This window comes from Myotis davidii, unplaced genomic scaffold (genome assembly GCF_000327345.1).
Source record: "Myotis davidii unplaced genomic scaffold, ASM32734v1 scaffold44, whole genome shotgun sequence".
NCBI classification, from domain to species: domain Eukaryota; kingdom Metazoa; phylum Chordata; class Mammalia; order Chiroptera; family Vespertilionidae; genus Myotis; species Myotis davidii.
Genome location: NW_006299705.1, coordinates 6,622,058 through 6,638,249, shown reverse-complemented (window position 1 = coordinate 6,638,249; position 16,192 = coordinate 6,622,058). Strand labels below are relative to the sequence as shown.

Genomic DNA, 16,192 nt, shown 5'->3' with positions numbered 1-16,192 from the left:
AGAAACACCAGTCAGAAAGGATTTATGCACCCCTATGTTCATAGCAGCACAATTCACCATAGCTAAGATTTGGGAACAGTGTAAGTGCCCATCAGCAGATGAGTGGATTAAAAAACTGTGGTACATCTATACAATGGAATACTATGCTGCTATAAAAAGAAAGGAACTCCTACCAGTTGCAACAGCATGGATGGACCTGGAGAGCATTATGCTAACCGAAATAAGCCAGTCAGAGAAAGATAAATATCACATGATCCACTCATTTGTGGAATATAATGAACAACATAAACTGAAGAACAAGGACTGTCCAGAGACGGAGAGGCATTGATTGGACTCTCGGGCCTTGGAGGGAAGGTAGGGGAGGGTTGGGGTAAGGGGGAGAGATCAACCAAAGGACCTATATGCAAGCATATAGGCCTAACCGATGGACATGGACAACGGGGGGATTGGGGAGAAGGGAGGCCTGAGGGCATGAGTGGTGGGGGTAGGGGATAACGTGGGGATAAGGACATATCTTAATCAATAAAAAATATATTTAAAAAAGAAAGAAAATAGAAACATAGAAAGGAAAAAGGCTAAAAATCTAAGGATCTAAGGTTTTGGATTAGAATTGGAGGTGTTGAATCAGTGTTAGTATGAATTTTTGGTATGTATATACACCATACAAAGAGGAGGGATATTAGTCATAGATGTAGATATGTGTGCATATGCACATACATATGTAGATTTTTAAGCTTAGAGTCTACTGAGGGGACCTAAAAGCAGTGCACCCAACTAATAATGCACCCTTGAGAACCCATGTCTGGATGCCTATACACCGTTCTTCACTGGGAGGAATCAGAGCCCTTTGGAGAAAAGATTGATTCCAGAACTAGGCCAGAAAAAGTATGAGATTAACCTGGAACATCTTTTGCCAGTAAGGAAATACTGAAAATATGATGAGCATTTATGAATATTAAAGTGATGACTCGATTAGAACACATTGAATATATAAGGAATCAATAAATCTATACTAAATAAATAAATAAGAAAAGGAAAGCTCTTCCTTACAGTTGGGATACCAATTTATAAGCCTAGAAAGAATGTATTTGGCAACTATCATAGTGCTTAGGAGTTGTCAGTGGATGCTAAGCTGGTGCATTGATAAATGATTAATGAGGAGTAGAATATTGACAATCTTGGAATAGCTCTAATACTAAAAGTAATCAGTTACAAAGAGGAAACATGATGATCTTATAGTGTAGAATCATGGCAGAGACCAACACAATCAGTGATAAAAGTCAACAGTATGGGTCAGTGGTTGAGCGTCGACCTATGAGCCAGGAGATCATGGTTTATTTCCAGGTCAGGGCATAAGCCCCCGATGCAGGCTTGATGCCCAGTGGGGTCATGCAGGAGGCAGCCGATCAGTGATTTTCTCTCATCATTGATGTTTCTGTCTCTCCCTCTCCCTCTCTGAAATCAATTAAAATATATACTTTTTAAAAGTCAGTATCACTATTAGTGGGATCAGTCAACATCATGTGCTCTCTAAAGTAATCACTAAGAAGAGCATCACCCCATTTCTGTGATGCCCCTGGTAAAAACAGCATGACCTTGGTCTAGGAGGCCATGAAGAGACATCAGATCCTCCTGTAGAATTTTAATATTCATCCTCTTTAAAACTGGTGAGGACATGATAGGGAAAGGCTAAGAAATTACTACTGCTTAGAAGCGCATGAAGAAATATGACAACTAAATGCAACATGTGTTCATTGAGGTCCTGGTCCCAGAAAGAAAAAAGAAACATTTTTTTAGACAAATGGCAAAATTTGCATGAGGTCTGTGGCTTGGGCCGTAGTAATGTATCTGTGGATTTCCCATCTTGAGAAGTTGTGCTGTGGTGATATAGGAGAATATCCATGTTTAGAAATTACATTCTGCAGTACTTTGGTGTGATGGAGACAATATTTGTGACTTGCTCCCACTTGGTTCTGAAAAGACTTAGGATAAAAGCATAGAGAAAGAAGGAGAAAGGGCGAGGGGGCAAATGTGGTGAAATGTCAGCAATTGAGCAATTGGTGTCAGGGTATGTGGAAATCTTTATACCAATTGTGCAATTTTTCTGTAAGTTTGAACTTTAAAAACAATTACACATATTTTAAAGCAAATAGAAGGAAAACTTACCCCAGACTGTGTTTGTAGGAAAGAATTTTGTTAGGAAGTGATCCCGAATCTACGATCGAAAATATGTCAGCAATAGGCACGTTAGGGTCTGTGAGCACCTTGAGAGGAGAGAGTCTAGTTTTAGTTCTTATTTTATTTTTTATGATTGACAATTAGACATTATTGTTGATTGAATGTATGAATTGAAAAAAATGGAAAGAAATTTGGTATGGCTAGAAATTAGAATGTCAGTGTGGCAATGGCGAGAAATTAGGCTGGAAAGGCTAAGCAGGATTTCAATAAATATATATTGAGTGTGCTTGTAAGCAAAAAAAATTCAAGTAATTATAAAATGGCTTGAGAAATGACAGCTCTCTACTGTATCCTAAGTGATTGTTAAGAGTTCTGATCTACATATATAAATTCTTTAATATTAAATTCTTTTGAAATAACTTGAAACTATAAGTAATTGGATAAGATTTATCCTGCTTAAAGTTAAATGAATGAATCTTTGTAAAATCTTGCCAATTGTCAAGATTATGTATATATATATGTATATGTATACGTATATACTTCATAAGATCAATGGGTTTAAATCGCTTACAGCTTTGTTCAGCTCTAACAGCTGCTCAGACAACTATGGAAACTTGCAGTTCAGTATGTATCCTGCTTTGCACCTGCATAAATAAGCTCTGTCTGTTAATCTCCATCTTTTTCCGTTCTAGTTGTCCTTTTCGATGCAGCCAAATTGCGTGAACTTAATTGGAATATTATTTTTATTAATAGTTTCTTAGGGAAAATGTGACTCCAAAAAAATATTCATTAGCCCCTTGGCATTTTAGTCCTGCTGCTCTTGCAATCCCAAATGAGTAAAAGAATCTGTAGAAACAGAGCTTATATTTAAGAAGCAAAATTACTTATCTCAGTACCCTTAGTAAATTAATTTGGAGCAAAGGCATTATACTTTTTTCAAAAATGTGGGACAACTTTTTGCCTGGATATTTGTTCCCCCAAAATGCTTATTTTGCTTGCCAGGATATTTTAGAACTAAGAACTTATATTAGGTTTATAGACCTATAAAGTTTATAAATGAATGTGAAATATAACAAATCTTGTGAAATAATCAAATGCATTCTGTAATTACAGGAATTTTAAAAGAGAATTGTTAAAGCCCTTGTTTTATAAATATTTAAAATATTGCTTTTTATTTTGTTTTTACTAAAAATGCTAGGCACTTGGAGGTGTCCCAGGAAGTCAGCCATTACTTCCCAGTGGAATGGACCCAACTCGACAACAAGGTGACTGTTTAAAGTAAAAGTGAAATAGATGTGCAGAATCTCAAAGGAAATCTTTTATTCTTTTAAGGAATTTTTCATTTGAATAAATCTTCCATAATTATACCAGTTGCATTTTTGCAGATGGCATGGCCAAGTGATTTATATTTTTAGCTAAGTCTTAATTATGCATAATGATGAAGGCAGTGATAACATAAGAAACAGAATAATTAAGCACCACCCAGAGAGGAGACTCCTAGCCTCTGGTTTGGCACCCATGCTCATTTCCTAGCTAATGCCTTCCTACTTTTATTTTAGGACATCCAAATATGGGTGGGCCAATGCAGAGAATGACTCCTCCAAGAGGAATGGTGCCCTTAGGACCACAGGTAAATAATCAGAAAGTAAACGCTGAGGATTTTGCCTTTATTTTATGTAAACAAACTATGTTATTTCCTGGCTTTTGTTGTATGCCTTAAAGGCTTGATATAATACAGTTGTTAGGCTCTTGAGAATATAATATCTGTAACATCTAAATTGATGTAGCAGCAAACCATATTTACAGGTGCTGTCACATATGCATTCAGTACATTTAAGAAAATACATAATAGTAATTATTCTGAAAAGATAACTATTGCCCTTTGTTAGTTATATTGAGGAAATATATTAAAATTTATAGAAAATTGTTATAAAAGATAGCCATATAAATTAAGTGGTTAAAAATATTAAAATAAACAATATAAAATATTTCTCTGTCTTTGGGAGGATGTCATTGACTATTTTATACTACCATATTTCTTTATAGAACATGGAAATAATAGAGAATCATTTAGACATAACCATTGGAAATTTGTCTTGCTGAACAAGCATAGCGCTATCAGTAAACATCAGATGTTAGCCCATTTCTCTATCAAAATTTCCCAGAAGTGTACACTGAGGTCAAATCTATCCTAGCTGTTGGTGACATTTCTTAAGTATGCTGTTCCAGGATATTATTTATTTTGGCTGAAATATTTTTTTGTCTTCCTTGTGAAAACTGCATGGAGTAGAAATTAATTTTATAATGTTATATTTCAAAGAAACTAATCCAAATCCAGAATTTAAAATTTCTAGCTCATGGGTCAGAGGTTAGCATGTCATAACACTGGTTAAAAGAATGAATTAATTTATTTTATTTGTCCTATTCAAGAAAAACATAATTAGTGACAGTTTTCAGAATTGTTTCATATATCTACTTTTAAAACTTAAGATTTTGTTGTGTGGCCAAAGGAGTCAGAGATTTAGAATCTAACACCCAGGAGTTTTTAACAAACATACAGTAATAAATGATTGAACTATATTGAAACATGAAGTTCATATAACCTAATTTTTCAGAAATACCGTATTACATGGGGAAAAATACTATGTGAGATAGTGATATACTCAGGAAAGAATAATTTCTTTCATTAAATTATATATATGTTAGATATTCAGTCAGAAAAAATTTCATTTAGGCTCAGTCTTTATGTGCTTTCTTAAGATCTTATAAAAATCTGATTTCAATATTTAAATTATTTTCCCTGTTCCTACTCATGTTAGCAATAATAATTTGTGACCAACGATCATTAAGCTAATAATAGTAATTAGAATTCATAAAATCTATAGGATATTTCATTGATTGAATATACAGAAGTTTTTAATAAACTAAGTATTTAATGAACTAAACCAACCAATTTGGCTACACAGAATGTAAAGGCTTTTTTTCCAAAAGATTTCCATAAAAGATATATTTTAAAGACACATCAAAACTGCATGCCTATAATTTAATCAGACTTAATTCAGTTCACTTTTCAGATAGCTGCTCTTTAAACTTTTGCCATTCCTAGACCAATATTTTTAATAGTTTGAAAACTAGAGTCTGACTTAAGAGTCTATTTTGCAGTGTTTGAAATAAAAAGCATACCAGTCTATGTTTTGGTTTAAAAATAACTGTATGGCCGAAACCAGTTTGGCTCAGTGGATAGAGCGTCGGCCTGCGGACTGAAAGGCCCCAGGTTCGATTCCGGTCAAGGGCATGTACCTGGGTTGCGGGCACATCCCCAGTAGGAGATGTGCAGGAGGCAGCTGATCGATGTTTCTCTCTCATCGATGTTTCTAACTCTATCTCTCTCCCTTCCTCTCTGTAAAAAATCAATAAAATATATTTTAAAAAAATAAAAATAACTGTATGTTTTGTTACAAGTAAAAAATTCAATGTAAGATAGCATATTTATGGTTAGTAATCTCTTATTAATGAGTTTTAATAAGTTTATCATATAAGTGTGAATCTTTCTTTGCATATTGAAACCCAAAGAAAGTAATTTATTTCTTCCATTTGGATTGGTATCCTTGCTATCTAATTCTATATAATTTGAGGGAAATGAAGTGTTTTGTGTGAGTTTACCTAAGAAGCCAGAAATACCTACACTCATTTTGTAAAAAAAGTAAATTTTCATTTACTTAAATGAAAACAGGAATCATATGAATGAATAATAGATAAAAAGCGAGGTAAAAATCATTTGGAATGGGGAATTCTTGTGAGGTATTTACTCATAACACCTGCTATATAAAACATAGGCATTATAAACTGTGAAATGTGTAGTATAGGTTAGTTGTGTTTCTTGAAAGAAAATAGGAAAACAACTTTCATAACAGACATTTAATCATACAGATGCCACCTAAGAGTGGAATGCACCTGCTTTTTTTGTAGTTGAATTATAGAAGCATAATGTTGTTTCTGGCTTTATGCACAAACAAAATATACATCTTATTCTTATTATAGGTACTATTGCCATTATTTTTTGAGCTTTAGATCAGTGTGGTGAAGAGGGATAATAGTTACCTATTGGAACAATTTAATTACTAGAACAAAGAATTATATATTGTTTAGTGATTCTTATACACTGCTGATTTAGGTAAAGTATACCCCTAGGACAATAGTAAACATGTGATTAATATTTACTGCATGGATGGAGAAATAAAAGTTTGCTCTAAATCCTGGCATATTTTTCCCACCTATTAATTTATTTTAAATTAAAAGTTCAGTGGTAACACATGATTTTTTAAAATGATATCACTACCTTTTAAATAGAAAAGCAAAATTATCTATTTAATCAAGAAAAATCACTTTCCTAATACCAAAATTTGAAGTCATTTTTTACTTGCTTTTGTGCTAAGAAATACTTAGCTTGTCTGTGTTCTTATACTCAGCAGGTGCCATGTAATTAACAGAAAAATTCATCAAGAATACCCAACTATTTCTAGTTCTTCTAGAAATCTAAAGGCTAACTGATTTACATACAAATGAAAACATACTATGATTTCCAACTCAGATATTTGAGGTGGAAAAACGGTGAGATGGAAATACGTGATGGGCTGTCATGTAAAGAGAGAGTAAACGGATTTCTGTATTTTCAAATATAAGATGGGAGGTAGAATTTAGTTCAGGATAAGGGAGAAATTTCTAGAAATTAAACTGCCCAATCATGGAAAAACTCTGTAAACTTTCCAAGCAGAGTCTGAAGAGCCATTTTGTCAGGAACATTGCATTGGGAGTGAGATTAACCAGATGGAATTGTATAGCTGCCATCAACTTTAAAATTCAGCGATTCTAAATTAGCTCTTTCTATTCTGCCTTTGTTGATACCACTTGGAAAGCTAGTTGTTATTCTTTCTTATATTCCTGTTTTCTTTTTGCTTCAAATTAATCACAAAATGTAAATATTTTATAAATCTATCAAATTATATGTTGAATAATTTCTTTCTTCCTGTGACACTTGAGCACTGGGTATACAAAGAGGAGTAAAAGGTGCTCGCTGTTTAGCAGGAGGAGCAGAAACATAAAGAAAAACTATTATGCAGCAGAAAAACAATGTAGAAAGGAAATATGCATACTCTATCAGGGAGTCATTACATAAAGAAGTTAAGTACTTCGGGTAGGCTTGAGAGCTCAAGGGAAGCTGATGAGAACTCATTTAAAGTTGGTCCCTTATTAATGGTGACAAAAAATAGCAGCTATAATTTTGGAGCACCAGGTATCATGCTTTTAATATACCAAGAACTATCATAGGTGTTTATATGATCTCATTTTATCCTCCCACAAGCATACAAGGGAAAAGATATTATCACTCTATATAGATAAGGAAATTAAGGTGTAACGGATCATTGGGAGGATCACTGGCCCAAGATCACACATGTAGAAAGAGGATCAGAGGAAATGGGGCAGGGGGTGTCTTTCTGTGTCCAGAGCTATGAGGAAGACTGATGTTTTCCTTGATACTATAAAACACAGGTCTTCGCCCTAACCTGTTTGGCTCAGTGGATAGAGCATCAGCCTGCAAACTGAAATGTCCCAGGTTCGATTCCGGTCAAGGGCATGTACCTTGGTTGCGGGCACATCTGCAGTAGAGGGTGTGCAGGAGGCAGCTGATCGATGTTTCTCTCTCATCGATGTTTCTAACTCTCTATCCCTCTCCCTTCCTCTCTGTAAAAAGTCAATAAAATATATTTAAAAAACAAAACAAAAAAAACACAAGGATCTTCTAAGACCAAAACTAAGGGAAAACTTTCCTTGTGTAGCATTGCTATTATACTTTACCGTTCAGATTTTTTCCCAGTGACATTCTTCTCCTTGCTAATACTATTGCTGCCTCCACCATGCTTGATCCAGAGGTTAAGGAAATAGCTATCCTTTTAACCCCTGACTCAAAGTGTGGATAGAAACCATTCTACTGTCACGTAGCCCACAAAATCAGGATGTTTAAGTACGATTTCCTGAAAGTAAAAGAAATAAACAATGAGAATAGCATGTAAGTAAATAAATTACTTATAAACTGTGGCTTACTCTCTGGAGTTAACAAACTTTCTTCATTGACTATTTCTTTGTCACCTTAGCACCTACTACACAGAAGGCCACAGCACATGAGTTGACATGAATAAATTTGTATTGCTTGTTTCTGAATCACAAGATACTCAGTAGGCTGCAGGATGTAGCTGGGATGAGGGGAAGAAGGTAAGAATTGTAGGAAATGAGGGCAGCAAATATGTGAATAACCCCACAGAGCCATGCTGAGGAGTTGAGTCTATATTTGATAGGCAGTGCGGTCATCATGGCTTTTAAATGACTTGTAGAAAACTAAGTTTTAGGACCAGAGTTTTAGAGGGCAGTATGGAGAATAGATTGGGAGAGGGAGAGGCTGAGTCAGAGAGACCAATTAAGACAGTAAAGTAGTCTCAGTAAATGACAAATATTAGTGTCACAAGGAGAGCCCCACTTCAAGAGCTATTTCACAGGTAGAATCAATAGATTGTGGTAACTCACGCGATACAGGAATTGAAAGAAAATGAAGAGATATCAAAGCTCGTGGAGATTCTTAGCCCGGACTGTTGTGTGGAGGTCATTCCACAGACTGAGGAAAGTAATGTAAAGGGCAGTCATGAGAGAGAATATTCAGTGTACTGTCCGACGTGCTGAGCATGAAGTGGTAACCAATGGAAACATTCATGTGAAGTTCAACATGAGTTACCGAGGCACTTCTGAGATCTATCATGACAAAATAGAAAATATTTGGGATTCCTAGTAGAAATAGTTATTGAATTAATAGGAGCAGATAAAATTGCTTATAAATGTACATTAATTGAAATAATAAGAATGATTATTCTTAATGTTAACTTCAATCATTTGGCTCTTATGGAAATTAAAGTAAGCTAATATAATATGCATGTTAAAACATTAAAATATTTTTATCATTTGAATGATAGAAACCTATTGAATCATAATTTATGCTTACATATTCGGAGTTTATCTTAGTTTTCATATATTTTTGTACATTGGTATTAGTGCATTTCTGTGTTGGATATATTATTTTGTGAACAGAAGTTTGCATTCAACTTTCTTTTGTTGAGTTCACCTGGAGGTATTTTTTTCCAGACTTTATGTAAATGTTCTGGGTCTGACAATTTCAAACATGTTGACTAAGTATTTTCTTTAAAAACCTTTTGAAATTTGTGAAATGTTTTAAAGTTCACTGTTGTACAGATATGCAAATTAATAAAGATATGTTAAATATCATTGCAACTATACCTTAATCATTTAACATGCTACAATGACCTTACATATTTACATAATTTTTAAAAGACACAAACCAAAGTAATTGTTAAAATAGAAGCAAAAGTACAAGAGTGGACCCTTCAGAGAATGAATTGCACAGGCCTTATCCAGTCAGGAGTTGTTTAGGGAAATCATTAACCTGCTCTCCTTTCTTTCCCCCCCCCTCTTTGGTTTTGTTTTTTTGTTTTGTGGTAGTCTGACCCTTGGTTATCATTACAGAACTATGGAGGTGCAATGAGACCCCCACTGAATGCTTTAGGTGGCCCTGGAATGCCCGGAATGAACATGTAAGCAAAATGCTGTATTATCCTATTTTCCGTCTTCAAAAGCCACACTGATTTGTAAGACAGTTTGAGCTCTTCAGTTCTGGGGGGTGTAAAAGTGGAGTAAGCATAAACTATAGTGTTTGCTTCATTTTTCAGAACATATTCTCTATGGTTTTCTTCCTTCCCTTGTACCTTTCATTTCTTTTCCATTTTCAGATGCCATAAATGCCAACTTTTAGCCTGTTTCTTTTTTCTTTTATATTTTATTTAATTATCATAGAAATGAAGTTTTTAAATAAATAAATACGTAGTCTCCATATCATCTACACAAAAGTATGAAGAGATCATACTTTTCTTAACTCTACAGAAGTGAACAATTGAATATTGGTAACTTCATTGTAATAGGTACCTAGTGATTCCTAAGAGTGGCATTCCCAGCTCTTCTATATGTGCCTTTTGCTTTGTTGGGCCCACTCTCAACACAGAAAGAATTCTCTCTGGTAATATCTTCTATATTAAAGAACTTCCATAGTATATAGTGAATTTCCTTTTGAAAAATCAAGGTGCACTTAGATAAGGAGTAAACAGTTTGGTTTTTTTGTTTGTTGGTTCGTTTTTATAAAAAGGCCTTTTAAGCCCAAAGACAGTGGGTTGTTTCTATTAGCCAATATCATGCAATTTGTTAAGGAATTTTTAATTATCCAAGTTGCCCTTGTTTAGGGAAATCCTGTAAATTAGGATTCCTGTAAATTAGGATTCCTTCAAGGTGGTTGTTAGTGACTTTGATTAGTTGACTAGAGGATCAATTCCATGATATGGCTTAAAGAAAGCTTACAGAAATTATGAAGATGTTTAATATAGGGTTGTGGGTAGTCTCCTCTAATCTGTTTCCATCATCCATGTTTTGGCCACTTACATATCAAATTAAACAACTCTGCCATCATTTAATGGCATTGAAGATATACTGTGAGATACACATAGGGATTTTCATGTAAAGCATTTTTGCCTAAAATAGAAAATAGGTTAATAGGTGGGTATCAGCCAGACTGAAAACTAACAGAACAAAGAGGAAAAGTAGGTCAAATTTTCCTATCACATCTTTTCACTTTTAAAGTAAAAATGGATAGACATGAAGTCTAACTTTTCTTAAGTCCCTCAAAGGCCTAGCCTTTATTAATGGTTGCTGCAAGGAGTGAGTGATATTTTGTGCTCATATCAAAGCTGAAGATTTAGGTATGTATATAAAATTTACTACCTAAGGTTCTAACTTTAAAATTCAATAGCTTTTAAGGAATATAATTTTGAATACTATATATACATGTGAGGAGTATACATTTTAAATACCATAATCAATCTATAATTATCATTAAATATTAAGAATGCATATAATATTTTATGACCCTTTGTTATAATTAAATACAAACATAATTATGAGACCCAAATAGCTGTTAAATTGTCTAGTTCCCTTATTACACATACTTAGATATGAAGGTACATTTAATTCCCTAGAGTATGAAGACTAAAAATATGGATGAAAATCCTATACAATAAAAACCTAATATGTAAATCGACCAAATGGCAGAACGACCAGTTGCTATGATGCGCACTGACCACCAGGGGGCAGATGCTTAACACAGGAGCTGCCTCCTGGTGGTCAGTGTGCTCCCACAGGGGGAGTGCCACTCAGCCAGAAGCCGGGCTCATGGCTGGCAAACACAGTGGAGGAGGTGGGAGCCTCTCCCACCTCCAAGGCAGCGCTAAGGACCCCTTGGGGGATGTCCACCTGCTGGCTTAGGTGGACATTCCCCAAGGGGTCCCAGACTGCGAGAGGATTCAGGTCAGGCTGAAGGAAACACCCCACCCACCAGTTCACGAATGTCATACACTGGGTCTCTAGTTTTAATATAATTATTTTTGTTTCTTTGAATTTGGGTTTCTCATTTAAATATACCCAGATACTTTAAAATATTTTTATTATATAATATGTTACTACTTATATAATTTCTGATGTTTAAAGAACCTTTAAGCCTTACAGACTTAGATTTCCATCATTTGTTACTATTGACTTTTATTCAGGGTCCTACATCATTTTCAATTTTCTGTAAACTGGTATTCCTTCAAGGATGATGAAATGTAAATATGTATGTGTTTACACTTGTATATATGTCCCTCTAACAGGGAAAGTTCTCATGTATGGAAGATCAAACCAGAGAGATTAATTTTTGTATTGATATTGGCCCCAACAAAGTGAATTTAAAGAGAGATTAAAAGTGAATTTAAAGAGACATTTAAAAAAACATTATCTCCATTGTACTCAATAGGGTAAACTTTATTGAAATTTACTTCATAACTTATTATCTTTTAAAAAAAATAAATCTTACTGTTTTGATAAATAAGTGTTTTGACAAATAAGTATTTCTGTTATTTCTTCATTTTACTTTTTTACATGTTGGGTATCTTAAAAATTAAAGGAAATGGCATTATAACAGTGTTAGCTTAAGCTACATTTTTAATAGTCTAAGATACTTGAATGTTGGGTCAGGAGGGACCTGCCAGAGAATCATTATCTGGATGAGTTTTCTTTAGCTTATCACTTTTTTTGTTTGCCATGAAAGTTTAATGACAATGAAAAATACCAAATCCTGGTCACTAAAGTAATTAAATACTGTATTTTAACTAGCCACTTTATCTCTTTATTGAAGAAAACACCATTTGAAACAGAATTTTAATAATTTTGTTGTTAAAAAAGTTGGTCACCTCCAAAAATTCGATTATTCTGATATAATTTTTACATTTCATGCTCTAAACTCAGGATGAATTATCTGTAGTATCATTTAAAAATTAAATAATATATACTTTCATTGTTTCTATAACTAGTTATATCTGTAAAAGTAAAAACTTAATGTCAATTTCAGTAACTTAAGGTAGAATTTATAAACCAATATAAACATGTTCAAATAAATTATAGATTGTTGTTAAAGAAAACTATATATTTTAATTAACTACATTTTTACAAATTCCCAAAGAATTTAGGATTCAGCATTAAAGTTCTGATGCAATGTTGTACACCTTGGTATTTATAGAAACAAAGGATGTGGTATTTCAAAGACTCTAGTCTAGGCCTTCTTGTTCTATTCATATCTTACAGAATCATAAAGTGTATGTAATTGTTATCTGGTAATAAAATGACTGTGAATTACAAAACAAAAGAGGATTTTTCTACATGGTGATCATGGTTGCTTTGATTTTATCATATCCACATACCCTTACTAAGACATACAGACTTTTTAAATTCCATTTTTTCTCTTTATTTTGAAATGAAATTTTTATTTGAAATAATGCCTATGTTATAGATTGTAGATTATTTTCTTGATGATACTGATGGCCCTCAAAAGTACTGGGAATTACTGAGCTTAGTAGTTGTCCTAATAGCACTACTCACTACTGTAACCCCCACTTTATTTAGTGCTTTTATGAAACAAAATGTTTTTCAAATGCAATGGTAAAGTTGGGGAACTTCAGTTTATCCATATGAATACTTAACCAGTTATATTAAAATGTAATTTAATATGAAATACATAGTGTGCTGAGATTAGATTGGTATTTGTCAAGTGATTGAAATGTATGAAAAGTATTTTGTTACTTATAATAAATTTAATATTTAACATCTAATTTAATGTTATTTAACCATTTGTACGCCTTAAGTGTCTATAGATGCAAACGGCAGACCTTTTTTAATTAAATTCAAAATATCGTGGCAGTTAACTGGTTAATTGTTTTTTTTATTCAATTAAGTAAATGTTTAACATTTAATTACGCATGTTAATTTAACATTAAACAAATTGTAAAATAACAAATAAAATATTTTCCTTTAAATATACATTACTCATACAGTTATTTAAACATAATATACAACATAATTGTATACAATTTTTTTTGCAATTATGTGGATATAGTATATTTTATGTTGTTTTCAGATAAATATTTCTCAATTTCTTTATTGTATTTTATTTAACATCAAACAAACCATATGAAAAGTAATTAAGGTAGAATTTACAAACCACAGAATAAGAATAAGGGGACTTTTTCTTAGTTAAAAATTCTCACTGCCATTAGAGGGAAAGGAGAATTTTCAGTGACCCTAATTACAGAGGACTGACTGTCAGTAGTCTACTTTCTTTCAGGCAGTATTTGTTCAGGTATACTTAATACCAAAGCATGAAGACAAGGAACTTTTCTGACTTAATTAGGCATTAATTTTGTTTTTAAAATTTGATGTTCTTTTAGGCTATAGAATATAAATCATTCTCCTTCAACCTAAAATTAAGTAATATATTGACATACGTTGGTATGGGTTACCTCCTATTTTTCCCAAGATTTACTCTGGCCACTGTGTTCCACTACAATTATTACAACAAGAAATGGTTCTCTTGTTTAATAGTAACTAAATTGTCATTATCACTGAAAGATAGGTTGATATATAAATGTATAATGTAATATGTGATAATCTGTGATTTTTTTAAAAGAGGGCAAATTTAGACACTTTTGTGTACACTTATTTGTTTGTAGCTTAAAAAGAGCAATCACTTTTATGTATTAGATATTTTACAAATAATTTTATTTTTATTTTTATTTTTAATGAGATACAGGGGGTAGTTATATCGATGTTACAAGATTATATTTTATAGTACCTATTTCATAATTAATATTTTTTACTTCAATAGTGTGTTTTTTAATGATTTAAGCATATGTATGTATTTACTGATATAGGTGATCACGACTTTTAGTAGTTATTACAATAACTGCACTTAATATTAAAGTGAAACTGGGCTTATTAAAAATAGTTTGATTTGGAAAGAAAATTGTGTTGTGAAATGATAAAATTGTTTCATAATTTACAATCCCTATAGCTTTTGTTGTTCTCAGGAAAAGTAAAAAATGTTCTTATCTTACACACTAGAAAAAAAAAAGAAAAAGCTGTGAAAATAAGTATAAAGAGAGCAGTTTCATTGTCGAACTAGAACTTCTTGGTGACTGTATTGTAAATGTAAATATTTTATGGTACTGTGAAACATTCAAAGCATAAGTTAAAAAATTTTATTTATCGTATTGTCTTGTAGGGGTCCAGGTGGTGGCAGACCTTGGCCAAACCCAACAAATGCCAATTCAGTGAGTATATATATTTTTAAATTTTCTTTGCACTTTTTAGTATTTAACAACAAAAGTCTGTTGCTTTTGAAAGCCCTGTAGTTGGTTACATTTAATCTTTTTAAAAGGTAATCATTCAAAACTATATATTTTGTGTATATTCTTTTAAATATTCATAATTGTAATTTTTTCACTTAAGGTCTAATGTAAACAAGAATTCTGTGTAGATTAACAGACCTTCAAAAATAAGGACAGACAGTGTGGCTTAAGTATACCATTTAAGTAACCTATAAAATGATGTGATTTATGTAAAATGGTTTATTATAAAATGATTTGATCTTCTAAAGTAACTGTATAATCACTAAATTGTCAGATTAGATCAATCTCAGTCAGGGTTTTTATGATTATATTTTCTGTACTAGTTACACCTAGGTTTGCTCCTTTGCTGTCCCAGGAAGTAAATGTGCATTTGCCTTGGGCCTTTGGGCTAAATTGCCATCCTTACACATCTATCTGGGATTTTCCTTACATGTTTTGTGGCAGTGGTTTGCACAAATATTTTTCTCTCAATAAGGTCTCATAAAGTATGCACAGGTTGAAAAGTAAATTTACAATCTTAAAATTAATATGATTTTTATTTAATGATCCTGCAGATATTTCTCCTTCTTGACTTTGAAATCTTGTGTTCATTATGTGAGCAAGGTCTGCTGTGTATGTATGTGTTGTGTGTGCACTTCACAGAGGTGCCTGAACCAAGGGAGTATTAGCAAAAGACTGAAATACAGCTTGTGAAGTCTATGAACATCTGCCCAGAGGGGATGCCTTTTCTAATATACACTGAGATGCCTTCATTGGCTAACAGTGGCAGCCTTACTGCCAAATCAACGTGAAACTGGTCAATGAATAAGGTTAATTTAAACTTCAAGAAAATTTGAAGTGAGGTGTGTGTTGGGTAGGAAGAATCATCCTAAATCCATTGCTATTCTAAAGCAAAAACCACTTTCTTCTCAAGTAATTGCCATATTTTTAGAGAGGAAAAAATAACATATTACCAGCCTCTCTAAAAACCAATGGAAAAATATCCTTGGGTGAGAATTAACAAAAAATGAAAATAAAATAATCATTTCTCTAATAAACTATATACTTTCACTTTTTTCCTTTCTTTCTTCCTTTCTTTCTTTCTTTCTTTCTTTCTTTCTCCCTTACTTTCTTCATTCCTTCCTTCCTTCACC

The 16,192-nt window shown here is 32.9% G+C and overlaps 1 protein-coding gene across 12 annotated transcripts in view; it reads left to right on the top strand.

Annotated features, from left to right (window-relative positions):
• SSBP2 (single-stranded DNA binding protein 2) overlaps positions 1-16,192 on the top strand; it is a 240,897-nt gene that overhangs the window by 191,790 nt on the left and 32,915 nt on the right. For 8 of the 12 annotated variants that reach the window (XM_006775496.2, XM_006775491.2, XM_015571601.1 and 5 more), the window contains 4 exons: positions 3,377-3,443; positions 3,738-3,808; positions 9,742-9,833; positions 14,933-14,981. In XM_006775496.2, coding sequence (XP_006775559.1) covers positions 3,377-3,443; positions 3,738-3,808; positions 9,742-9,833; positions 14,933-14,981 — 279 coding nt within the window. The remainder of the gene's footprint in view (positions 1-3,376; positions 3,444-3,737; positions 3,809-9,741; positions 9,834-14,932; positions 14,982-16,192) is intronic. The other 4 variants (XM_006775499.2, XM_006775495.2, XM_006775498.2 and 1 more) reach the window with 1 other exon arrangement.